The sequence below is a fragment of the Carcharodon carcharias genome, chromosome 9 (genome assembly GCF_017639515.1).
Source record: "Carcharodon carcharias isolate sCarCar2 chromosome 9, sCarCar2.pri, whole genome shotgun sequence".
Classification (NCBI taxonomy): Eukaryota; Metazoa; Chordata; class Chondrichthyes; order Lamniformes; family Lamnidae; genus Carcharodon; species Carcharodon carcharias.
This window is the reverse complement of record NC_054475.1, coordinates 132,986,931-133,013,945: the sequence shown is the minus strand read 5'-3', so window position 1 is coordinate 133,013,945 and position 27,015 is coordinate 132,986,931. Positions and strand designations below refer to the sequence as shown.

The 27,015-nt window shown below is 40.7% G+C and overlaps 1 protein-coding gene across 1 annotated transcript in view; it reads left to right on the top strand.

Annotated features, from left to right (window-relative positions):
• msna (moesin a) overlaps positions 1–27,015 on the top strand; it is an 81,730-nt gene that overhangs the window by 45,181 nt on the left and 9,534 nt on the right. The window contains exons 2-9 of the mRNA XM_041195160.1: positions 1,215–1,298; positions 11,617–11,712; positions 14,948–15,222; positions 17,897–17,980; positions 20,585–20,731; positions 21,819–21,915; positions 23,315–23,478; positions 24,052–24,182. Coding sequence (XP_041051094.1) covers positions 1,215–1,298; positions 11,617–11,712; positions 14,948–15,222; positions 17,897–17,980; positions 20,585–20,731; positions 21,819–21,915; positions 23,315–23,478; positions 24,052–24,182 — 1,078 coding nt within the window. The remainder of the gene's footprint in view (positions 1–1,214; positions 1,299–11,616; positions 11,713–14,947; positions 15,223–17,896; positions 17,981–20,584; positions 20,732–21,818; positions 21,916–23,314; positions 23,479–24,051; positions 24,183–27,015) is intronic.

Below are 27,015 nucleotides of genomic sequence, written 5' to 3'. Positions count from 1 at the left end.
CAGGACTAAGCCTGGGCAACTTTTCATATTGTTAGGAAAAGCTAGCGCTGCTACTGTAATAGAGCACTTTGGTTAGGGGCACAGCTAGTTTTGGAGCAGAAGTCTTCAGTACAGCTGCCAGTGTGTTGCCAGGACCCATAACCTTTGCCATGTCCAGTGTCTTTGGCTATTCTTGATACGTCCATGGCTATTCTTGATACGTCCATGGCTATTCTTGATACGTCCATGGCTATTCTTGATACGTCCATGGCTATTCTTGATACGTCCATGGCTATTCTTGATGTGTCCATGGAGTGAATTGAATTGGCTGAAGATTGGCCTTTTTTTTTGGAGGAGGCCGGATAATTAACCAGACTGCTGATGCTTTGCTGTTTGGGCCTTTTATGTTGCAACTATTAATACATTTTTTTTTTCAAGACAATGTTAGCTGTCAATATATTTTAGTGTGTGAATATATTCACTATTTGGATACCCCCATGAAGTACCAAGGGCTGAAATATATGGGTTGCTGTGCCCTGCCCTGTCTGCCACTTGTTAAGAGAACCACCCAGTGGAAAAAATGGCCAACTAGGCTGGAGGCAGGACTTCCCATCCTCAGGGATGGGAAGTCCTGCCTTGGATTGGCTGCAAACTTTCAATATACCAGCAGCCAGTATTGCACTCAACCACCAGCCTGTGCGGAGAAATCCGGTTGGTTGCTAATGTTCACTAAGAGCTTCAACTGGCCCACCAGTTGCTATCCAGCCCAATACCATTGGCCACCCAATGCCACCGCTGCTACTAGTATAATTTCTGTGGGGACTGGGGTAGGCAGGTAGGCTGCCCAGAGTATTTAACATGCCTCCTTGCATTCAACCCGCCAGTGGGGGAGCACTAAATCTAGCCTCGAGTGCCTGGAGATCATAGTATGAAAATCCAGAGTCTAGGCAATTTGGCTACTTGGGTAAGTTATTGGAGGCCATGCCCAGTGACTGTACTCCAAATCAGTCAGTCCCTTAAGGCAGAAGATGAAACATTTTATTTTAGGCCCATCTTGAGAGTTTGTATCTGTGTTGAATCTGTTTTCATACTGAATTTGTTTTTTTTGCCTTTATTGATGTCTGTCAGTAAGAAATTTGACTTATTGTGGCTAGTTTCCATTCAAAAGTTGCTAACCTATTTGTTTTAGACCTAACAAAAGTCTCTCTCTCTCTCTCTCTCTCTCATTTCACCAGATCAATGTTCGGGTTACCACCATGGACGCAGAGCTGGAGTTTGCTATCCAGCCCAATACCACTGGCAAACAGCTCTTTGATCAGGTATGTTGAACCAAAACACTTTAGGTGATCAGATGAAGCCAAGTTGCTAAACAGCTGGTACCCTATATTGTCCTGATCCTGCAGGAATATGTTTGTCTTTTATTGATTTGGAAAGAACAGCTTGATTTTAATGTACAGTTTCAGTATATTGATACAATGACCAGAATATTGTAGTACAACGCTTTAAATGTTCTTTTCCTGCTGACGCCCCAATTAAAACAATTATCTGAATATAACTCTGATCCATTATGCTCATGACTGGGTGTGCCACAACAAAATAGCTGCCCACAGACCTATGTTAAACTGCTTCCATGTATTTCCTTTTTAAAGGCAATGTTGTATTGTACTGTTAGGCTCTCAAACTTCAAATTTTGCAAAATAAATATTATATAATATATTACAAATGAAAAGCCATTCCTCCTCCATGCAGAACCAGTATAATTGGTAAGCAAAGCATTTTTGTTTTCTTACAAAGTGGTATCTAAGAAACCTTACTGGTTTAATGTTTAGATCATCCTTCTGAGTCCCCTCTTTTCTGAGTGAGCAGAGATGAGGCATTTTGATTTGTTCATTAGGGATTATGTTGGGTTATATATGGATGATGTTAAAGATCCTGAGGAAAAGATGTTAAAAAGTTTACAATTTTTAAAATGTATTGTTCTGCTTAAAGTCTTAGCAATTTGTGGTCAGATGGGGTAGCAAAGAAATCCTAATTTGTGTGTAGTTTGGAAATGTTTCCAAATAGCATTTTTATGTAACCAGTATTTGGTGAAGTTCAGTGTCCTGAGTTATTTAAGGAACATTACTTTTATTGGTGCACATCTTGCACCTGCAGGACAGGAAAATAAAATGACTACTTCCCATGGTCTGCATTTCATGGCTCAGAAAACTAAATTGAAAAACACATCCTAAGGTTACAAAATCCATGGCATAACAAAGACGTAAAAGGGACAGGAGCTATACTAGCTCATTTCATTAGTAAATTGTCAGTCTTTTGAGTTGAGCTCCCAAGTCATGGTGCCAGCACAATTTTAATGATCTGCGCTATCATTTTTTTTTTTGCTTGCCATTTTTAAAATTTAAAAAATTTAAAAGCTTGTCAAAAAAAAACCTCCAAGGCATTTTAGCAGCCTGTAGATGCAACACTATTGGATACAAATGCTGCAGCATGCTATGACAAGATTATAAGGTGATTAAGCCAGCAAAGGGGTTTGTCTGCTGCCCTGTGCTTTAGTCAAGGGCAGGATGTGAGAACTTCCTGTGCACTTGGGATTGTTAAACAGAGCAACAGACTTGCAAATTCTTGGTCTTATACAAATAAGTTTACAAGCTGTTCTATTGCAGAAAGCTCTATTGCAGAAATGCTCTTGCTGCTGAAGTTGGCTCTTTGTTGTAAATTGTGACACATGTGTTACACAGGCTGCCCAGGATAGCAATAAAAGTGGATAGTGTTAGTACATTTGAGAAGAAATTGAATAGATATTTGAAGAAATGTTTTGCAGGGTGAGAAAGATGGTGTAATGCAGCATTTAATTTTACTCCTAGAATAGTCACAGCACAGGAGGTGGCCTTTGATCTGTACTGGCTCTCTGCAGGAGTAATTTAGCTTGTTGCACACTCCTGCCCTTTTGCTGTCACCTTGCAAATTTTTTTTCTTTGTTTATCTAATTCCCTTTTTGAATGCCTCAGTTGAACCCTCCCCTGCCCTACTCTTGGCTAGTGCATTCCAAGTTGTAACTACTTTGTATTTAAAAAGGTTTCTCCTCATGCCATTTTTTTGCCAATCATTTAACCCTCCAATGGGAACAGTTTCTTTTTATATCAACTTTTCTAAACCCGTTATGATTTTGAACACCTCTGTCACATCTCCCCTCAACCTTTTTCTCCAAGATGAACACTCCCAGATTCTCCAATCTATCCATGTAACTGAGTTCCTCATTCCTGGAACTATTCTCGCAAATCTTTTCTGCACCCTCTCTAAAGTTGTCTTATTGTTAGGAGTTCTTATACATTTTTCCTCTGGTGCCCCTAAAGGTACCATGTCCATCCTTCCTTCGCTTAAGACCGAGCTGAAATTAAGATCTCTGTTCATTGCTGAAGTACAAGATGGACTTTTGCCACATTTCTACTTGGCCTAGCTGTTTACATACCTATTGTATATTAAACAAAAACAGATACCTGGAAAAACTCAGCAGGTCTGGCAGCATCGTTGGAGAAGAGCACAGTTTACGTATCAAGTCCTCTTGACCCTTCAATAGAAGGGTTTTTGTTTTTGTTTTGGATTTCCAGCATCCGCAGTTCTTTGCTTTTATCTCTATTGTATATTAAACCTGGTGCATGGTTGTGCTTTTCAATGGATACTGAAGTACTTGTTAGCTGTTATTTTAATGAGGATATGCTGCCTTGTGATTAAGCAGTCAAGCTGCTGGTTTCTCAATGGTTTGATTTCATTTCTTTTCTCTGCCAGTTTTTCCTTTGTCACAGAAATTTTTAACAAAAGTTACAAGAAAATCACAGTAACATGTTGTTAAATGTATTTGAATTCAATCTTTTTAATGCTTTAACTTTTTTTTTCCTGGAGTCTCAGCCTTTTCTAAAAGCCTCGACTTGGACTTGGTGCAAGAAACTTTTCATCGTGGATGGAGTATAAATAAGCAGTTTTGGGTTAGCTTCAAAGGAAAATAAAGTCTAGTGGCTAATCATCTACTGCTCCCCCATGAGTTAAGGGTTGCACCCAATTCTTTATTTTTTTGCCCAGAGCTGTGACTCTACAGACTGAATTTGAATTGTGCAGCATGCCTAATTTCTCAGGATGTATCTGGCCGTGACTTCTGATAGAAAGGCATCAACTGCTCCAAAATTTGCTTTTTTAAAAATCAATTCTGCTGTAGACAATGGTTATCAAAATTGGTTATTGAAATGCTAATACCATGCTGTCTTCTTTTTAGCGATAACAAAGTGTACTGCTTGTAATTACAGCTCCTGTTTGAAGAGCTGTATTAGTGGATGGTTTGGCAACTCTTGATTGCCCATTTAATGAAGATAGAACCTCTAATAGTGCTGAGCCACTCAGAACAGAAGGTTCCAGACTCTGTGCCGAGTTAGCTGATCTTAGCCAGGGTTGTCTAGCAATTGGTTACTAAAACTGTTGTGCCTCACTCTTCCTGGTTTAGAAGTTGTGGGGTGTTGTGGGAAATAGCCAGGATTCTCCTCTCATTAATATTAACTACTAGAAAATGTGCATGTTTGGTGTGACCAAGATCTACAGTTGAACAGCATCTTTGCAAAGATTAGGCCATTGGGTAAGATAGTGAGTGCCTTGGAATTCGACTTGTGTATGAGAGAGAAGTAGAAACCAAATATAAAACATAACTTTCATACAAAGCTGCTGTGGTTGGGTTGATGGCTTTAGCACGTATTTAAATGCTAATGTGAAGGTGGGGTGGGTGGCATAATGGGTGTATTGGGAAAACAAATTGGTACAAGTGGAGTGCTTACCAGTGGTGAACCTAATACTAGAATAGATGGATTCTATTTAATAAAACAGTGCAACATTTCTCTAAGCATTATCTATTAGAATCCCAATGGAAAATTTCTTAATGCTAATCAATTTTAGAATATAGTTGCTTTCCCACACCCCATGCCCTGTTTGAGAAAAATAAATATCATTTGGGCTACAAGTTAAGAATAAACACTGTAAAAGCATAAAAAAAGTAAAAGCATCACTAGACAAAATGTAATGATGAGTGAGATATGTATACAGTACCTACTTGAACCTTAGAAAGGATCTGGCGGTACAAAGGTAAATTTTGTGTGAATCAGATCAGGAGGTAATGCTTTGTTAATGGGGCAACTTGAGAGTCCTTGAATAGTTTACATTTTTTTAAATTCCATAACATTTTTCGAATTTATTGCATTGACAATTGTGCACCAAGCCTATTGTCAATACTGAAAGCACCTTGTTGGAGGTACTTGTGGCAGTTTATATACTGATCTGTGTGTTGGTTGACTTTTTTATATTAGAATTTTACACAAGCCTGGGCATGCTATGTTTAATATATTTGCAGTTCATAGCTCTTAAATCAATGCTGTCATCAGCATGAACAGGGCAATTTTGCTCCTTTTTGTTACCTGGGTGTTGGATTGTTGAGATTAAATAAGTTGCCAGGTCTCCCAAATCGACATGTACATAACAGACCATTTGGGACATTGCATCTTTCTGTCTAGATTACATAACCAAGAAGCACCTCTCATGCACAGCAGCTAACTATTTCCTGTCTTTATGCTCAGGAGTGTTCTGTAAGTCCAAAAGATTGAACGTGGCCATATATGGCCTTGTACTTTTTGACTACCTCAGCCAAGAATATTAGTAATGTCCTGCCAAAGTGACCACAGACATTCCAGTCTCTTGTGTTATGTCTGAATGAGATGATGGGCTTGTGTAGATCATTGCATTTCAGCGTTGATATAGATTGCCATGGAACAGTGTGAATGAAACCTGTGACTTGAGTGTTCAAAGCACAGCTCATTAACTCCTTTGCAAGCCTGTTGTGAAAAGGAAAGGATTTTGGATCAATGTTTTCTTGGAGCAACACTAGGTAATGGTTACTTTTTAAACTTTCAATTCCTTTACTTTGCTCAATTATTCAAACTGAGGTACCTGAAGCCCTCAATATTGCCTTTATTCATGTGAGCATAGCAAGCATTTGTAGGTAGGCAATGATCAGTGGTGCAGTGAAGGGGAAGCGTAATGAGCTTGCGGTCTTCGAGGTCACTTGGCTCGAGTTTTGAAATGTGACTGCAATGTTCAGGAAGGTTTTATTAATGTCCAACTTCATTTTGCTGAATTGATGAGCATTTTGATGTTTGAATCTAGTTGAGTGGAATCTGAAGTCTGAAAAATAAATATTATTGAGTTAAAAATGTGAACATTTCCTGTTAGTGTGCTAAGAAATTTCAGCACATTTGCTTTGCCCTGTCCTTGCCATGCCCTCTCCCCACCCTCATTCAGTTGGCCTCTATTATTGCAACTACATAACTGCTATGAATTGGAAAATTTTTAAGCTACCTACTTTTTTCCTGTCTGCCTTGTGTTGGCAGAAGAGGAAGAGAAGGAGGCTTAATGAAGACCATGGCATGCCTATGCAACAGTCCCTTGAGACCCTGGATTGCTTAATGTTGTATAGCTGGGTAGTTGTCAGAAAAGGGGCAAATAGACCCACCAAAACAAAACTCACATCCATGATGTACCTGAAATCACATGGGCCATCTAGACCCATCAAAAAACTATGGTCTGTTACCATAAAGCAATGACTGATCTGCACAAAGTTTAATTAAGGTATGGAAACCTGCAGGAATGTCAGTTGTGAAGTATGTATAGCGTAAACAATTGTTTTGAAAGTCGCAGGGACATGGTAGTCGAGTAAGATTGAATCCTTTCCTTTGCTGCTGCCCACCTAGTTTAATTGTAGAGCTGATGATTAGTAGCTGGAAATGGTAGGCGAGGGCAGAAAGAAAACATTGAATATGAAGGACAAGTTGAACAGTGAATATTGAAATATGAATTAGTTATACTTGGGTCTTCTTCCTCCCACACCCCCCCCCCTCCCCCCCCACCACCACCACCCAAAAAATGCATTTTTGGAAATAGCTCAACTGTGCAGCTTTTTTCTTTGTAACCTAATCTGATCTCTGAGGAACCATTGCATTTAGAAAAATGAAATCAGTTGAAGGACTCAACTTTACACGAGCTTGTTTTTAAAATGCAATGTGTACCCACTGCAAAGTGGTTTTGCTGTAATGAGATCTATAGTTTGCTAACACCATTCTTAGTGATTTTTATCCCCTTTTTTTTGTTTCCTCAAACATCAAGCTACTGATAAGTAATTTTCATATATATTGTTCAAAATTTCACCTCTTCCACCCCCCCCACTGCTGCAACCCAGATCAGAAATCAAAAGTGATTTTGTTTATAATTCTAATTTTTACAAAACCAAGAATATTGGTGACATGTATCAAGTCTGCAGCACAGAAACAAGCTGCTCGGCCTAACTGGTTTATGCTGTTTTGCTCCACATGAACCTCTGCCCACTCTGCTTCATGTAACTCTTTCAGCATATCCTTATTGCCTCTCTTCCAAGTTTTATCCAGCTTTCCCTTAAATGCACCAATACTATTTGCTGCAACTACTTGTGGTAGCACGTTGCACATTCTTCAGGTGAGTTTCCTCTCTATAGGATTTGTGAATTTTATTTATACTTGATGCCCTTTTTTTGGTCTCCTGCGCAAGTTAGAATATTTTTATCTACATTTACCCTACTGAACCGTCCCTTTGGCCTGGTTTTGCAGTTGTTGAGAAAGGAACTGAGTTCTCCTCTCTTTACACTAAGCCCCCAGACTTTGTGGGCTACTATGTGGCCATTTACAATTCCTGCAGATCCTTTTTTTGGCATTATGCACTCTGTAGGGATCTGTGGGCAGGGCAAGCATCACCCAGTCAAACTGAAGAATCTCACTGACTCAGGGCAGAATTTTCTCAGGCTACTGGAGACAGGTTTGGGGGCAAGTCCCAGAAAGTGACATCTAGTTGGGATTCCAACATGCCACTCTCTCTTCTGGCTTCCCTGGGGTGGCATTGAAAGTGAGTGGCAGCTCCATTGGATCTGTCAAGAGCTTTTTGAGGTTATGCTAATTGAGGTGCTTTTGCTCTGATTCCTGGATTCCCAGCCCTGAAACCTGTTTATGATCTGCCAGGGTCACTGAAGCAAGCCCACAGTGTGAAGAGCTTCTTTAATGAAACCTGTAAGCTGGGAAGGCTTTGGCCTACACATGGTTGTTGAGAAGCTGTTGTTCAAGCACTCCTTGGAGTGCTTTCACTGCTTGACAGATTGCCAACTGCATAGAAGGCACTCCATCTGTTTAGCGCTTCCCTGCTGCCAGCCTTCACCACAGCATGGAGGCCACTTGGGTAGCTCTGCCTTCCACCTCTGCTGAGCAGAGGCTGCACTACCACCAACTGCTGCAGGAGTGGCACTAGCTGCCTTCTCAGTGACGCTCCCGTCCCCTCCACAGGACAGCGGGATGGAAACACCGATCTGGCTGCAAGGAGGCGAGATCCTTAGCACAGGGTCAATCAGCAAAAAATCAGCTCTCTTAATATGTCTGAGCACCAGAGGCTCTTGGGCTGTTATGGCAGGTCATTGCTGACATCTGTGGCTTTCTCCTAGAAGAAGACTTACCTTTCCAGTGAACCACGTCAGCATGTGTTGTCAGTGACTTGAGGTGCCTGTTGCTCCCCTCCCAGTCTCTGCCTCTTGCCAACTTCTGTGCTCTCTACTGCAAGGAGAGAAAGCAGAGAAGTGAGAATGCTAGTGTGTAGAGGAGGGGAAGGACGCTATTTGTGGAGAATGACTCACCTGAAGCATGTGTGCACGAAGTCATTAGGCTGTAGGTGAATGAGTGTCAGCTGCTGAGATGGGGATGTGAGATGCCTACAGGAAAAGGAATGAGTGGAGCTTCAAGGTGTTGATCTGTGGTGTGCTATCCCGTGATCCCTTTAATTAGAAATCTATCCTTTCTTTTAAAAAGATGGGCAGGTAATTCACCCCCCCCGCCTTCCCCCTGGAAGATTGGCCAAGGAGCTCTGGGATGGGATGCCAATTGGTTTGCTTTGATCAAGAGCAGCTGCCAGGTGTGCTGTGCTGAGAATTGTGTTCCAAATCCAAAATATTCTAGCTGTTGCGGCAGTACACATAAATTAGATAGTTAATTAATTGCAAAATGTATATAAAGTGATACCAGGAGGGAAAGCTGGGATTAAGAGGGATAAGTGCCAAAAAAAATGTATTTTAATCTCCCAGGGATTAGGTTCTGAAGGAAGGGTTAGGGTTAGGAAGCCCTGGTCTCTTGGTCAGGTGTGATGCAGTGAAGCTTGTGGAGGAGCAGGGCAAATCAGACTCCTTAACTTGTGTTTTAACTGCAGACCCTAGAAACTTCTGTCCAATTTACTCCATAATAACAGTGAGCATTTAACGATCATCCTGACCCCCACCCCTCAGCCTTCCATCTTTGCACCCCCCTCCAAGGGAAAAGAGGCCAAGCCTGATTATACTTATCAAAAAAGGCTATCCTTAGTCCCAATATCATCCTTAAATATTTCTTCCACCCTCTCCAGTACCTTTACGTCCTCTTCGTAATATGGAGGCTACAACTTTGTTCTAAAAGTGTAGCTTAACCAAGACTCTACAAGGCTCAATAAAGCAAAATGAAAATACTGCAGATGCTGGAGACCTGAAATAAAAACAAAATGTCTGAAAAACTCAGGTCTGGTTGAGGCAGGGCTACTTTTTGGTAGCGGTGTTCAGGTGGAGGGATTGATATGGGACAGTCACTTTTTTTAATATTTAAAAAAAGAAATTGGAGTTTTAAATCTATTGCACTTATTCATGTAATTCACTTTTATAATGATCTTGGCAGAGACTAATAACTTTTAAAAAAAAAAAAATTCAAGTTTCCATTTATCAACTGAAAAGACCATGCAACAAGGTTTCACATTTAAAGGAAAAAAACCTTTTACTGGCAGAAGGAAAAGAACAAACACTATTAACTTCACTATATATCTAATGAGCATTTGATGTTAAATCACAATTTTGAACAGAACACTTCCTGTTCTAATTTGATTTTCAACCACAAATCCCTTTTTATATGTTACAGGTTCTTGAGGGTTCATTCAATTCTCCTGGACCCAAACCAAGGCGTGTCGCAGCTCCCAGGGATTTGCTCTGGATTTTCCCCTTAGCTTCCCAGTTATTCCCCAAAATGGGGAAATTTCTTGGATTCACCCAATAGCATATGGCTAGCTTACATCAACATCTCATGAATTTGGATTTCCTCAGCATGAGCATGGGCCTCACTTGCATTCTTGCATCGTGACTCCAAAGCAGAAACACTCCTGGTTCCTGATGGCCCCTCTGCTTATTCTGGCTGCTGGCAGATTCTCCCTGCCACCTTCAAGCTGCTCTGGACCAATTTCTTTCCATGTTGACTGCCCAATACAGCACAGATAGACCAAAAAATCTTGCTAACCACGGTATCACCCACCCATTGCTATGGCAACATGATACACACGCAGCCTGTTCCCAGATAAAAATGCAAATTCATTATCTTTAAATCTTGAGAATATAGATACTTTAAATCCTCTATTTATCAGGTGCCTTCAAACCTTTTATTTATGCAATTTCCCCAGATTAACCACTACCTTCAGTTTATACCTTTTAACTTCAAACCTTCTTCCGAGAGATGCCTACAGACGGCCTGTTTAAATGAGAGATTCAGAGAGGGCCACTATATCTTAGGCGTGAATACCCTTCTCCACCATCCCAGTAACATGGAGTTCCCCTTTGATCTGCAACACCAGGGTCATTTGATAAGTTATCCAGACCAAGCTTTCTTGCTATCCTACATTTGAAATTTACAATTTCCAAATTTAAAACTAATACTTACACCCAACGTTACATTTTAGACTGAAATGATTTGTGCCGTGTTATGTGCACCTCTGGGTGCATTAAACAGAAGGATTTAAAGGCCGTGGTACTCTGTAGCATGCATTCTCTTGTAAAGGTTAACCATGTCGTGCTAATAGTTGTCTGGGACTTTTACTGCATCCCTGTGCAGACCTAGGAGAGCATTGATGCTGAGTTAGTGTTTTGCCGTAGATATGTTATATGCATTGGTTTAAATTTAAGGTGAATACTTAATCAGAAATCTAGCAACCTTTAACGTTTTGGGAAATACCTTGAGTTGGATGAATGATTTGGCATATGTACAGTCTGGATTTTAAAATATTCTGCAAAATGATTTAAGACTTCCTATTTTAAAAAGTGTTCAAATGAGCTGGATATGACCAGTGAAAAGGAATGATACTGTCCTGAATGGACTGTTAATAATAACTGCACTAGCTGATGTGGATGGCAAATGGTTTCCACTTTGGATTGAATCCTCTTGCCTGGCTGGTCTTGAACAAGAAAGAGAACACAGGCTGGATTCTGTGATTAGTCTGTTCAAGTCAATAATATGAGCTGAAATAGCTTTGAGTGATTTTCTGCCCCTGCAATGCTGCTACTCAATCCCACCACCACGCACAACCTAAAACTGCAATAGCTGTTCAATGCAGCTTTGTTCAATATTAGCTGTTGCCAAGTTTCCTTTTTTGTACCTGTCACCAGAAAAATGCCGCCTTTACGTGAATAGGCAGCCAATTTTTTTTTCTTCCTCTGATAATCTCCCTGTTTGTTTCATCTCTGTTTGTTTTCCTCTTTAGGTTGTGAAGACCATTGGGCTTCGTGAGGTCTGGTTCTTTGGCCTTCAGTACCAAGATACAAAGGGCTTCTCCACCTGGCTGAAACTCAACAAAAAGGTCTGTTACTAAAATATGCTTTGCAAGTGCCATGTATTAGAGTTGCTGTTAGTAATGTTCAGGGGATAATTAAGTAAATTCTTTGCTGTAAAGGGTTAAGATTTTAACATTTGTTTAGTGTCTGGGATTGCATATTACTCAACAACTTGTATCAATATAGCATCCCTTTTTAAAATAAAAATCATGCGGCACTTAAGGTGTCGAGGAACATGGATGCTGAGCCAAAGGAGAAGATACAAGAAGGTGGTTTCCAATGATCTTTGCTGCCTCTAGTAGGGTTTATCAGTGATATTCCAAATATTAAGGCAACAAGTGCATTTATTGACCTAATGGCCTGGGTCATGCACTCCCAATGGTGCTGAATTCTGAGACATTCACCGCTGTTGAGGGTTGCAGCAGAGCCACAAAATCTGGGAAGCCAACTTGCGACTGAATCCAGAATTTGTGGTTGCTAGTATGGGCTCTGGGGGAGTGCATGCTGATGGTCCTGCCAGGACGTGTCAGTGTGGAGACTTGGGCTGTTTGCCTGGTACTTGCCTCAATATTTACACTTCATTTAAGGCTGCTCCTAAGAAACATTGTGACTGTAAGGAACGCAGATCTTTAAATCAGGAAAGTGTCAAAGTATCCCCACCCCTGGCTCAACTCTACCCCCAGCTCCTTGGTCCTGTTGGTGTCGTGGAAGAGGCAGCTGGGGACAGGGGTAAGTAGTTCTGAGGGTGCTGAGTCGGGGGTGCTGGGAGGGGAACTAAATTTAAAAGTAAAATAAATGGAAACATTTAAAATGATTAAAAACACTTAACCTGTCATTGAGCTGAAGGTAGACCTCAAAGGGTGTGTCTTCAGCGTGTGATGTCAAAGGAGGCATTGCCTTGCCAGAGTTGTGCCTTGCCTCCCTGCTCACTTCATTGGGTTCATGCTCCAGCTGGGAGAGCAAGTTCCTTCTTTAGCCTATGAATAAAAGGAACGTAATTTTAAATGCAATCAGCAGCATAGGCCTCTGCTTCTGACCACAAGATCCAGACCAATATTTTCTAAAATGCACAGAGTTTTCTGTCAGAACAGCTGGAGCTATTCCAGCACCATCAGTTTTGGGAAGGGAGATCGAAGAGATGAGCTTTTTGAGCAGGGCATATTGTCTGCACTGGGTGCATTGGAGAAAGTCTATCCTAATAAGTGATTTGAGATTCAAATTATTGTTAGGATAACTTGAGCCACTATGAGGATAACACAGGCCCACCAGTAGGTTACTTTCAAACTAGCTATTTAACCTCTTCCAGTAAGTGCTCCTCCCTGTACCCCTGACATTAACTCTGCTTTCTATTCCTCCAACAATTTTTTAGCAATTATAAAATCCAAGCTTGACACCCACCCAGTCACTTTTTTTCTGACTGTAGCTGGTTTTCTTAGGCTTTTTAATTTTTTGGTGGTAGCCTGAACTATTGGCACGGGCACTTGACTTGGCTTTCTTGAGACCAATTCTGACAACTAGGCTGTCTGATCCTGGGTGTTCCTGGTTGTGAAGCTGAAGTGCTTAACTTTTTCTTTTGAGGGCCTCTACTTTTTAAAATAATTTATCAAATGAGACTGTTCAAAGTCAACAAAAGACTTGTAAGTAAAACAATTTTAAATATTCACATTTATTGCATGAATAAAGGAATGTGTCCATTATAACTGTGGGGTAAATGTGGCACACAGCAGAATCTTTAACCTCTAGTATTATCATAAGGTGGTAAGTTCTAATTGGGATCTAAGGAATCCTCACTGTCAAGCAGGTAATGCCTCTAAACTGACTTGGCCAGTTTCTGGAGCATGCCTTGTGTGCGCATTTTTCTCATGGGTTTTTCTATGCTGTATAAACAAAGCGAGCTCCACTCTTGTTTGCCAAATCCTAATAAATTAAATCCCATAATACCCTAGTATAGTTGAAAATGGTGTGTAGCCACCACACTGATCTGCATTGTGCAAAGACTGGCAGTGCAATGTTGGATGAAATTCAAAAGAGCAGTTGATGTCTCTTCTTTGAGGACCAGTAAGTAAAAGAAAAATAATTCATTAGAAGGACTATCTTGCCTGTTATTTAAAGCATGTGTATTACTTTGTCTGCCAAATCTGTTTTGTGTATTGTGTTCAGAACTGCATTGTGGTTTTGGACAAAGTTAAATAATTTGGTGCCTTTGTGAAATCTGGTCAGTCAAGTACTTTTCAGCTGCTTATACAGTATATGTATTGAAAGGGAACATGGAAACACCACCATGTACAAAGTCTCTCTCCATCCTGATTTGAAACTGTTGTTCCTTTACTTTTGCTAAGTCAAATCCCTGGAATGAACTCCCTTTGGATGTAGCTGCACCAGATGGACTGAAGCAGGTCAAGAAGGTGGCTCACTAGGACCGCTAGGGTTGTGCAACTAATGATGGCTTTGCCAATGACATCCCATGAAAGAATTTTAAAAATGCTGCTTTGTCAGGTGTACCACCATTTGGGTGAGACACCAAGATCCTGCCTGTCTAATGCCATGATTCTGGCTTCTATATTTGCTGAAATAATAGTTCATGCAATCAAAGGGATTCCTTCTTGCAAGCTGTTTTTGAAACATTTGCAATGATGTGATAATGTGCTTTATAACTTTTTTCCCACTTTTGTGTTGTGCTTCATTGAGGCAAGCAATCTGTTGCTAGACCTCTGCCAGTCTTTTTAAACCCACGGCTGGGAATTTTGAAAGAAGAGCCCATTGAAACATTGCCAATTTTTTACTACTTTACCCACCCTGTAAGCATCACCTGGCCTTTTTCATGAGGGCATGAAAGGTGCAATATAATTTCATTTTCAAAGGTTGTAGCTCTCAATCTAAAATACAAAATAACTTAATGGGCTGTATAACTAGTGCTAACTACTTCTTCTTTTACTAGGTTATAGCTTGGCACATGCGACCGTCCTGTACCTTGGTCAAAGTCACATCATATGTTTTTGTTAATATAATACATGTTCAGGGACTATACATCCAAGCATAACATCATGGCTGCATTCAATCCTGTTGTCTAAAAGAATTGAGTTGAGAACTTTTGAGTCTTTGTGGTTCAACTGCATATGGAAGCTATTAAAGTAGATCAAGATCCAAATGTTCCAAGTGAAATTATTCAAATGGGATTAATGTACTTGTTTCTGATGACTACATTTCTGCACAGACTTAAGATGCACTAAGTTGTGAATTTTATCTGTTCTGTATCTTTAGGTAACTCAGCAGGATGTTCGTAAGGAAAGTCCACTGCTTTTCAAGTTTAGAGCAAAATTCTTTCCAGAAGATGTATCTGAGGAGCTGATTCAGGAGATCACCCAACGCCTCTTCTTTCTGCAAGTGAAAGAGGGTATTCTGAATGATGACATCTACTGCCCCCCAGAGACTGCAGTGCTCCTGGCTTCCTATGCTGTGCAGGTCAAATATGGGGACTTCACTAAAGATGCCCACAAATCAGGCTACTTGTCAAGTGATCGTCTGCTCCCACAGCGGTAAACGTCTTTGTTTTTCCATAATGGCCACAATTCGAAATTAATTTGCATCAATCCAAATAGTCTAGCATCACTAGGTAAAGTTAAAATAGGCAAAGCAAAATGGCTCTACCTAAAAGTGTCATAACTTAGTAAAATGGTTTCTATAATGCCAAAATTCAAATGGTGAATGAGAAACACAATTCAGCAATTTTGTGCAGGGACTAAAATCAGAAATTTTCCACTTGAAATTTTTAAGTGCTGCTTTGTTACTAATTTAACTATTAACAATCAACTTGCAGCCTATTAATCAAGGTGACATTTCTGATTTTATAATGTCAGTGTGGTAATGAGCCATGCAGCCCAAGCTCCCAAGTTTTATTTAGAAGCTGTACCAGAGCAGCAGTTAAAAAATTTTGGTGAGATGGTGGTGATGGAACAAAGGATGGTGCCTGCTCCTGATCCCTATCTAGAGACCAATGCTGAAATGTATGATGGTGGGTGGAGATGTAATTGGTTTCTGGAGGTCATTTCTTGCAGAGAGTATCAATAATGGAAGGTGCCAGTAGAACTGAGTTATAGCTTAAAGTGGGGGTGTGGAAATCTAGGGGGGAGAAAAGAGGGGAAACAAGAGTTAGCTGGAAAAGTGAACAGCACTTGGAAATTTTGATTCACCATATTGAAATGGATATAGATTCCTAAGAACTTGAACAGTTTTGTATAATTAAATTTTGGTAGAATTAAATTATTTTGATGTAGGCATACTTCTTGTGCCCTTTTGTCATAGTGAACACTTTCCCTCATTGTTTTGTATTTGTCCTCTTTTACTTACTCTTTTGACATAGCAGAAAGACTGACTTTTTTTTTAAACTGTATTTCGTACTCTTGTATATTTTAGCTAAGCCAGTCATATTTATTGCCTGGTTTGGTTGGCCTAATTCTGGTGTTTGATTATATTCTGTATAGTAATCACATCGCCCCACTTACGTGGAAACATCTGAAACTGAGCTACGTTTTTTTTTTCCACATGCCAAAGAATGTTCTCGGCCATTTCATGGTCAAATGCCCAGATGGTTGGATGCAATCCAAGTTGTGTTGCTTTTCTCTGACTTAGTTTTTAGTCTTCCTGCATCAAATTTGTTAACAAAATTGGATTATTAAAATATACTATGTTATGTAGACTTTTAATGGGCTAAATATCCACTCTTTTTTTCAGTGCCTGGAGACGCAGGTGATATTTTTAATGCTAGTTTGTTTTATTTTTTTTCTGCTAAGGGATTGGAACACTTTCCCTATGTCTCCCAAAAACTTCCAGGTCTGATATGCCAGAGTAAAGTTCTCTCTTCTGTCTCAACAACAAATCTTAACACCAATTTCTTCTGCCCCAATGTATTAATGTTTCACACCAGCCATTTTGTAGAATCTGAGAAATTTTGGCAGTTAGTACTAACACGGGAGATTTTGTTATGGACGCATAATCACTAAGAACTAGAGTAGCTTGTCCAATCTCTTTGCCTGCTTAAGCTGAGGGATGTTAGTCCTTGAGAATAGAACTTTTTTTTACCATTTCAGTTTGCTCATGCTGGCATTGAATACTGTAGATGTACAAACAAATTAAGGCAAGTAAGGCATCCTCTACTTTTCCCTAACAATGCATTTTGGCCCCAGGCTCAAACACTGTCTGCTTCAATGTTTTCCATTGCACGTACTAGTCATCCAATAGCCTCTGAGAAAGTTTGCTGAATTAAGGACATATTTTGTTTCTACTAAGAACTAAATTGAGATTGCACAGACTTGGTTCATTTTGTGTCCCTACAACTTGCAGACAAAGGAGACTTTCAGTCTGAACATAATGAGCCTTGGTTCCAATATACCTCTCCATTCTCCCTCTGACACACTGGGTTTAGGCTTACTGTTGTTTCTGGCAGGTAGGATTTGTACTGATAAGATAAACTCCCAATAAATGTAGATATTTTTCTAATATTTGGCACAAAGGTGCTAGGCGGTGCCGAAATAATTCAGGATAACTTGTTCTAACCCTAAGAAAAGAAAATGCTTCATCATTTCAGTTTGAGTTTGGGAACTCGCTATATAGGAGAAAGCCAAGGATAAGTTGCAAATACGCTATAATGCACACACTGCCTTCTCACCACATTCTTTTCTGCATTGAAATAAATGCATCACATGGTCTCCTTGCTCCATTTTCTTTTCAAGACTTCTCTGCTGTGAAACGCTACCTGCCTAGGTCAATCCTACCGCTTACAGTCAAAATGTTTTTAAAGCTTAAGCTTAGCATCACCTAACCACTCTTTTCAGGTTTATGTAGTCATTTTATTCTTGAACTCTGGTGTCCTGTCCTATGAGCAGATTTGGTTTATTAATTTGCAAAGTGGTATTGGATTTTGAAATGTACAAGTTCAATTGGAAGTGCAACTATCAATCTTAGTGTGACTGCTAAAATTGATGTTAAATTTAATGAGACAAACTTAGGAATACAGTTAACTGATGCTTTTTCAGTTACTAGGGATCTTAAATAATCAGAGTTTGTGTATGCTAACTGGCTTTCAGGAATATCTGTATGGAAATAACCCAATATAAACTGAGTAATCATTCTCTATTTGAGATGACTATCCTGTAGGAATCCGTTTTTATGTATACGATTTATAGTGATGCAACTGTTCACTGCTCCCTTCAGTGTCCTGGAACAGCACAAGTTAAACAAAGAACAGTGGGAGGATCGGATCCAGATCTGGCATGAGGAGCACCGAGGAATGATCAGGTAATACCTGGAATTGGCAGCTTAATCCTTTTGTAGAAAGGTTAATCTTTTAACTAAACTGGAATAATTTGCAGTTAATCTTTCTCAGTTATGCAAAAAAAAAACTCGGTCATGCCAATGATAAGCTGGTGTTCTTTCCATTCAATCCATTCAAAATTCTAATATTGACCTGAGTGGCAATTTCTTCTACAGCAAATGTCTTTGTTCAGAGCCAAAATGCCAATTGTATGCATTGACACCTATGATATTAACAACACAATCATGACCATGAGTTTACATGCTGTGACTGTTTTTAGTAACTGGTCTAACTTATAAGGCTTCTTGGTGATTTGTGTGGAGAGTAAATAAGAGATTGTACCATATTTTGTGTGGTACGCTAAAAGATGGCCCTGCAATTTGAGTGGGGGAATGTAGGCCTATATGCCTTAATCTTCATCTTCAAAATGCTTTTAGTTCTGCATTGAATGAGGGTCTCCAAGCTTTCAGTTTATCTCTGTTGGATTTGGAACACCCTGGGCATACCACCTATTTCCTCGCTCATCATTTTTTCTAAGGTGGTTACATTAGGTCAGTAATGACAAATTTAAGGTGATTAAAACTTGCAATGTATTTGCTGAAGTTGCCTTTTCTTTAGATTAATATCAATACACAAACCTAGCTGTGATACCAAATATTAAAACAATAAATCCTGAGGCTCATCTTCACAATTTTTAGTATTATCTGGTTTGGCGGCTGCCTTGTGCCTGCTCTGCTCCCAGTACAATGATCTTAAACTTCTGAAATTAGTTCTGGATAAATTTATTCTGCAATTAATTATAATGCAAGCATATTGTGTGCTTATTTTTTTTTAATAGGTTGATAGTTTTGTTTTTTTTTCAAGTGCTGGACCTGAGTGAGTATAAGAGGCAGTGGAAATGAGCATGATTTCTATTACATTTTTCCCTTTTCTTTAATTTGGCCAAATTAATTTAATCAAAATTAAATCATTGATCAACACAGAACCAAATATTTTGTGCTTAACCTGCTTATTTTAGTGTCAGTTATTGCTAATGAGGCTTATTGAAAAGTTGTGGGCTGAGTACCTCCAGCAGAACTAGAGTATCTAGGAAGCTGAAAAATGTCCTTGTTCCATTTGAAATTTTAAGTAGCAGTATCATTTTCCATTATTCTATCCCTCTCGCCACTGCTTTTTTCACTATAAAAAGCAGTTTGAGAATGTTTGTGTTTTTTATTTTATAGGTAGGTTTTAGTTTAAATAGGTTACATAATTAGAAGGTATTGATTTATGTTTCAAGCAGGTGCATTGTAGCCAAATAGTAGCAAAGGTAGATTACAACAGAGTATCATTGTTGTTTTAGGTTCAAACTGCAGTGCAATATTTTACAATGTGGTATCAATGAATCTGAGCAAAACTGAAGCCAATGGGAATTGTGGGTGGCAGGAGGGGGTGAGCAGAGGAAAGAAACTCCATACCTACTGTAAAGGAAGATGGTTGTGGTTGTTGCAGGCCAATTATCTGTGTTTCAGGACATCACTGCAGGAGTTCCTCAGGGTAGTGTCTGAGGCCCAACCATCTTCTGCTTCATCAATGACCCCCCCCCCCCCCCCCCCCCCCCCCCCCCCCCCCCCCCACCACCATAAGGTCAGAAGTGGGGATGTTTGGTGATGAATGTTCACCATTTATGACTCGGATACTGAAGCAGTCCCTATCCATATGCAGCAAGACCTGAACAACATTCAGACTTGAGCTGATGAGTGGCAAGTAACATTACCTGGCACTTGTGTGGTGCAATGACCATTTCCTGTAAGAGAGAATCTAACCATCTCTCCATGATATTTAATGCATTACCATTTTAAAATTCCCCCACTATCAACATCCTGGGGTTTACCATTGACCAGAAACTGAACTGGACTAGCCATATAAATAATGTGGCTACAAGAGCAGGTTAGACCCTGGGAATTCTGCAGCAAGTAACATGCCTCCTGCCTCCCCAAAGCCTTTCCACCATTTATAAGGCACAAGTCAGAAGTGTGGTGGAATACTCCCCACTTGCCTAGATGAGTACTGGTCCAACAACACTCAAGAAGCTTGACACCATCCAGCCTGCTTGATTGGCACTCCATCCATCACCTTTTAGCATTCACTTCCTCCACCTTGGCAGCTGTGTGTACTATCTACAAGATGCATTGCAGCAACTCACCAAGGCTCCTTCCACAGCACCATCCAATCCTGCAGCCCTTACCACCAGAAGGACAAGGGCAGCAGATGTATGGGAACACCACCTGCAAGTTCTTCTGCAAGCCACACACCATCCTGACTTGGGAATATATCGCCACTGGGTCAAAATCCTGGAACTCCCTTCCTAACAGCACCGTGGGTGTACCTACACCACATGGACTGCAGCGGTTCAAGAAGGTAGCCCATCACCACCTCAAGGACAATTCAAGGTGGGCAATAAAGCTAGCCCAGCCAGTGGCACCCATCCCATGAATGTGTTTTTAAAAAAAAACTGGAACTTTTATTTGTCTCTTCACCCTCTGTCGTAAGATAGTTATTCTTAAACAGTAATAGAGTTTAATATTGACACCTGCTTTCATTAACAGGGAGGATGCCATGATGGAATATCTGAAGATTGCTCAAGATCTTGAAATGTATGGTGTTAACTACTTTAACATAAAAAACAAAAAGGGCTCTGAGCTGTGGCTTGGAGTTGATGCTCTTGGATTGAACATCTACGAACATGATGATAGGTAAATTCCTCTATGCAGAATGGTGTCTGTAATGTAAGCAAATAGATGATAAAAATTTACCTAATCTTCCTCTATTTTAGTACCTTTGGACCCTACCCTATCCCACCCTACACTGAGCCCTGGGGATGCAAGTCTAGCCACTAGCTGCAAATGGTTAATTAAAAATCATCAAGATATTGTTAATTATATTAATTTAGTAAGTGTAGTGGACAGTCATTCAGTTCCATGGAAACTGCAGCAGTAGTGCACAGAAAGAGGAGCTATCGTTATGGTTAGCTTGACCAATTAGAATAACAGATCCAGGTCAGCAGAAGTAAGCAAGCTAACCAGTAATGAGCAGTTCCAAAAGGAACATCATGGGCAATGAGCAAGCAGCATTCAAACATTCTAAAACATTCTAATGAGTCTTGTTAGAGTCCGCATTCTCAGCAAGACCTACTCAACTGCTGAACAAAAAGCTGGAAACGATATTGTCTGAAAATCATGCCATCATTGCAGAGTTCAATGAAAAGTGATAATTTTAGCGTGGTAGATGTTTCTTGAGTAAATGTACATTTACCTTTTTTAGGTATTTAGTTTTAAAAATTGCATATAGCTAAAACAGTTGTTGTCATAGTCATGCCTGTGGCTGGTCAGCAATTTCTGTAGGATAATAATTTAGACAAGTGGGTGGCTGGATATTAAGCTCTGAACAGCCACCACAACCAAATCCAATCCGGCCCTCCCCTGCCATTTACCCATGTGTTTTAAGGCAGGAGCCTTAATTTTTCTTCCTCCCTTTCTCAATCCCCCACTCTCTCTTCCAAATCCCAGGGATGCAGGAATAAATTGTAATGCTCCAGTTGCTGCTTTGAATGAAATTGGTTAACTCCAGGTAAGCCAGTCATTGAGCCAAGAATCTAATCTAAATGACTTGCTTACACAGGAGCGGAGCTTTAACCCACAAGGAAACCGCTGAGTTTACAATGGAGGAAAGGGGGAAGAAGAGAAATTTAGTGGAAATCGATTTTGAATGTGGTGTGAGGAGTGGGAAGTGTGGGTATCCTTGTGGTGGCTGAACTAGAATATTTCTACTTTGATTTTTAAGGTTGACACCCAAGATCGGATTCCCATGGAGTGAAATCCGAAATATTTCATTTAACGACAAGAAGTTTATCATCAAACCAATTGATAAAAAAGCACCAGTAAGTATATGTACAGCAATCTGAAAATATTACATCACAAAATAGGCTCGGATGGAGAAGACTTTTGCCCAGTTGAGCTTTAGCTGCATGCTAATCTTACCACCTGCAGTTTATGATATCAGTCTGTAACCTGTCATCAATTACTCCTTAATTTAGTAGTTTGGATGCAGCCAACCAGAGCGCTCTATAGATTAACGTGACTTCTGAGGATTTGAACATTTTCATTTGATGATGCAACCCAGTATCTCCCAAGAATGGAAGAGCGCTTGTGTTCCAAATAAGCCAGCATGATGATGATGAGCTGAACTTGATTATACATCACGATGAATTTGCACCTGATTTTGACCAGGATTCTGAATTCAAGAGTTCAACTTGCTCTTATAGAAAGCAGTGATAGTGAGTTTTAGATTCTGATTCAGGAGTTCCCTCTCAACTGTATTTGTACTGAATGTTGATAGCTCTGAAGGTGCCCATCAATTCAATACAATCATCTTTTTGCTTTTTTTTTTCATTCCTGCCTGTTTGCTCACAAAGCCACTTAAAAGTGGCTAATCTTAGTTGGTATCCACTCAGTGTTCACCTCTGTGCCAATTTTTCCATTCTGTGCTGAAAATAGGCACTGGCAACTGTTGAGGCTGGGGGCAGGCTAAATTATTCAATAGTGGGATTTCTGACCCTCAGTGGGAGGAAGTCCTGCCCTCCAGAGCTGCTGGCCAATCTGATTAGCCAGCATCTCCATCAATTCTAGTAGCGCCAGAGCTCGGTAGTGGCACTGCCTGGGCAGCAGGAAGGAGCCCAAAGAGGATTGTGGCTGCCCAAGAAATGTAAGTACTGGGGTTTTAGGGTGTGGCGGGGATTCTAAAGTGCAGTGAGGGGGGTTGGGGTTTTTGTAGTGAAGGCATTGCACAAGGAAGTGCGGGTTGGGGGCAAGGGGATGGAAATGCAGCCCCCTTCCATCCTGCCTTTTTTCATGTAGGCCATGTCAACTGTGTTATGGCCTGGGCAACATATTATTCAGGTCAACAGGCTTGCTAACAAGCAATTATTCACTTAAATATGGCATGCAAGCTACTAATTTTGACATCTGCCCATCGTATTATGGGGATTGAGTTGGAGGTGGGCAGGAAGGTGATGGGCCAGGCAGCTGTCATATTTTACATGCTCCTCTATGGGGAATCGCAATCGGCAAGGGCATGTAAAATCCAGCCCTTGATATGTTGAAATCTGTGGCTTTTGCTCAGACAGCTTTCCTAGCTGAGGCTGGGAAGCAACACTGGATAAAATGGTGAACAGGTAATGACGTGACTTGTACTCTGTGCCACACTCTGCATTAAAAACAGACTAAATCATGCATTAATTTTAAATATTAAAATATTGTGCCAATTTCTGATTTTCATAGGATTTCATATTCTATGCACCTCGTCTCCGCATTAACAAACGTATCCTGGCATTGTGCATGGGGAACCACGAACTGTATATGCGCAGACGTAAGCCAGATACTATTGAAGTCCAGCAGATGAAGGCTCAGGCTAGAGAAGAGAAACATCAGAAACAGCTGGAAAGGTCAGGAATATTTTAGGATTTGAAGCAGTAGTGGGTTTTGATCTCTAAACTTTGAAATGAGATTTTAAAAGAATGACAGACAATGTGCACTCTCTCCTCAGGACACACTCCATTGTTTCTACAAGAGATTGTGTATATATATCCATATTGAATAATGCCGTATGACTTGCAGATTTCTCGGTGTGTTTGAGATTTTTGAGTATGCATCCCGTCCTTCAAATGAAACATACACCAAGGTCCTGCTGCCTTTTCAACTGGATGATAATATGCCATTGATCAAAGAGGAGCAAGACTTTTGGCATACTGTCTTGTGGTGAATGTTCCTCCTTTCAACTGAGTTATGGTTATAACACGTTTATGGCTTAATGTCTGTTTATCTGTATAAGTCACCGCATACCCAGAGAAATTAATTCAGGTAGAATATATTGATGCATTTAAACCAATATGGTACTGTTATGTGCTTACCCCTCCCTTTTTTCTTAATTAAAGTGCTGTTTTTAAAATAAGTTTGACATTGTTTCGATTAAAATTAATTTTAAAAGTTGATTTCTAAAAGTGTACTGTTATCTCTAGAGCACAGCTAGAAAATGAGAGAAAGAAGAGAGAGCAAGCAGAGAAAGAAAGAGAGAATATAGAGCGTGAAAAGGATGAATTGATGGAGAGACTGAAGCTGATCGAAGAGCAGACTCAAAAAGCCCAAAGAGGTAATATTGACAGAGGAGCAAATTGATCGCTGCTTCCTTTGTCTTAATATTGATTCTAAAGTGAAGGGTTAGAATGAAGACAAGAGTTTGAGCAGTAAGTACTTCCTAAAGAAGCTCCTCTTTCCATTAATATTTTATTCCTTCATGGATGTGGGTGTCACTGGCTAGGCCAGCATTTATTGCCGTTGAGAAGGTGGTAGTGAGCTCCCTCCTTGGACTGCTGTAGTCCATGTGCTGTAGGTACATCCACAGTACTGTTAGGGAGGGAGTTCCAGGATTTTGGCCCAGTGACCGTGAAGGAACTGTGATATATTCCCAAGTCAGGATGGTGAGTGGCTTGGAGGGGAACTTCCAGGGGGTGGTGTTCCCATGTGTCTGCTGCCCTTGTCCTTCTAGATGGCAGTGGTTGTGGGTTTGAAGTGTGCTGTCTAAGGAGTCATGGTGAGTTCTTGCAGTTTACAAAAGAGGGACAGATGCATTCTTCAACAATGATTTGTGATTATATAGGACAAAATATTCTATTCAGTACATGTGAATGAATAGCTTTTATGGAAATTATACTTTATAGACATATAAAAGACTGGTCCATCAAGCTTATCCCAAGCAATCATGATGCAAAAAAGCCTAGAGACCTGCAGTATTTTTTCTCTCCAGTAATTTGATCTCCTGGGAGAAATTTTAAAAAAATTTGGCTATATAATCATAGGGAGGATTTTCTCCCCATGGGGCGGGCTGGTCAGGAGCGGGCGCGGATCACCACCCACGATCGGTTGCGTGCCACCATTTTACGTGGGCAGGCCAATTAAGGCCCGCACCACCCCCCCCCCCCCCAAACCTCCAGCGTGACATGCACCTGGAAGCGCTCAGTGCTACCTGGGCGGGAGGAGGAGGGGGGAGAGTCGGGGCCTGCGCTCTTTCGCACGTGCGCATGAAAGAGCGCAGAAATCTCCGAGGCAAGAGAATTTTAAAAAAATTATTCAGACATGGCCCCTCATGTGACAATGTCACATAAGCTGGGACATGTCTGAGTCTTAATTTTTGTTAAAGTTATAAACCCTTCATGAAACCTCATCCTGTCCATGGATGAGGTTCCACCAAAAACGTGAAGGCTGCCTGGGCTCTTCTCATGCCCGCTAACCTTTAAAGTTGGACAGGCAGCCCTGACCACTACTTTGATTAGGTAATTAATGGCCTTAACAGGCCTTTGACAGTTCGGCCAGTGTGCGCCCGCAGAGCTGAAGATCGGAATGGCGCGCGGTGATGTCGAGATGCACGCCTGACATCACCACGTGTCGGCATGCGGGGCCCGCCCCAGCACACCAAGCAGAAGATTCTGCCCATAAAGTTGGTCAATTCGTTGAGTGAGGGACATGGGGCAGGATGGGGCTGAGGTGTTTAGAATTTCAAGAGGAATTTCTCCAGGTAACCAAGACGTACATACCCAACACCTCCCTACCTTTCATGCAGACACATTAACCTCAGTGAAGAACAGGACCAGAAGAATGAGAGACCATTTAGTCAAATTTATTTTCAAGATCTGATTAGAAATTGTGATCTGTACTGCACTGATATTCTTGTGGTCCTCTCCCAGACCTTCACTGGAAGGTTGCTCCATGATGTTGGCTGATGGAGCGACTTTGTATTGTGGACCTGCTTAAGAACAGATTTGAGAACTAATGTAGAGCCCTCCACCTTGGTAAACTATATTATCAGGCATTCTTCCACTTGCACCAGCTTACATTGTTCAGGAACCAAGGAACACATTACAATGGGGCTTTTCTGGAAACTCAGCAACTTTTATCTACTGCGTAATGGAAACCTATTGACAAGCATATGCCAGATTGAATCTCTGGCAGCTGAGTTAACTGATCTTAGCCAGGGCAGCTGCAGACGTGTTGCTGTTGCCCTTGTGATACAGAGGAGAAAACTGACCAGGGTTTCTGCTTCTCTATTGAGCAGGCGCAGCTGGAAATTGTTTATTTCTGCTGTGATCAAGAATCTGCTTTGACTTTGGCATCCCCCATAGATAGATAAGCTGCTGATTCTATCTAAACTCTGAAGACTGGACAAGATGCCAGACGGTATTCAGAAATAAATCTTTCAGTGTAGTACGAGGGAAATATTGGACAGACTACTGAGAAATAAAGAAGTGATTTTGCTCAGGGGGTTGTGGGGTAGAGAAGAAGGGGGAATAAAACCACTATATTTACCCCTCATTCTCCTCCTCACCCTCTACTTTAACCCTTGCCTGTTTTTTTTCCCCCCAAGAGGGAAGGGGAACTGTCCAGCTAGGGGCAGCAGCATAGTTTTCTTTAATTGAGTTGAGGTGGGGTGGTGGTTTGTGGGGCTGGACAGGGTTTTTTTTTCTTTACGCTGGATTTGAAGAGGCCACGTGACTGACTTTTTTTGAAGCCTATTCTGCCTTTTTTAAGAAAAACACTACTACAGTGTCCCAAGCTGCAGGGATGAATTGCCCAGGAATTCATGGATCATCGGTATAATTTGATTTATTTAGAGGAAAAAGTCCGAATGTACAGTAGCTGACAAGGCTGCCATTGTTTGAAAAGGTGGAGCTGACTTAGGGCAGCATGATATAAATTGGCGTGAAATAAACAGTGGAGCAGGAAAGGTGGAACATGCAGCAGAGCCAGAGCAGGGTGATTTAAGCAGTGTATGGACAATGAATGTTAGATTTTATTTTTGATTTGGGCATTAGGGCCTCAATAAGCAGAAAGCCGTAAAGCCACGTTGTTACCATGGGGGCTATTACACTGAATTTTTCTTTTGGTAAGCTGGTCCATAAGGGGAATGGAGCAATTTTTAAAAAAAAAAA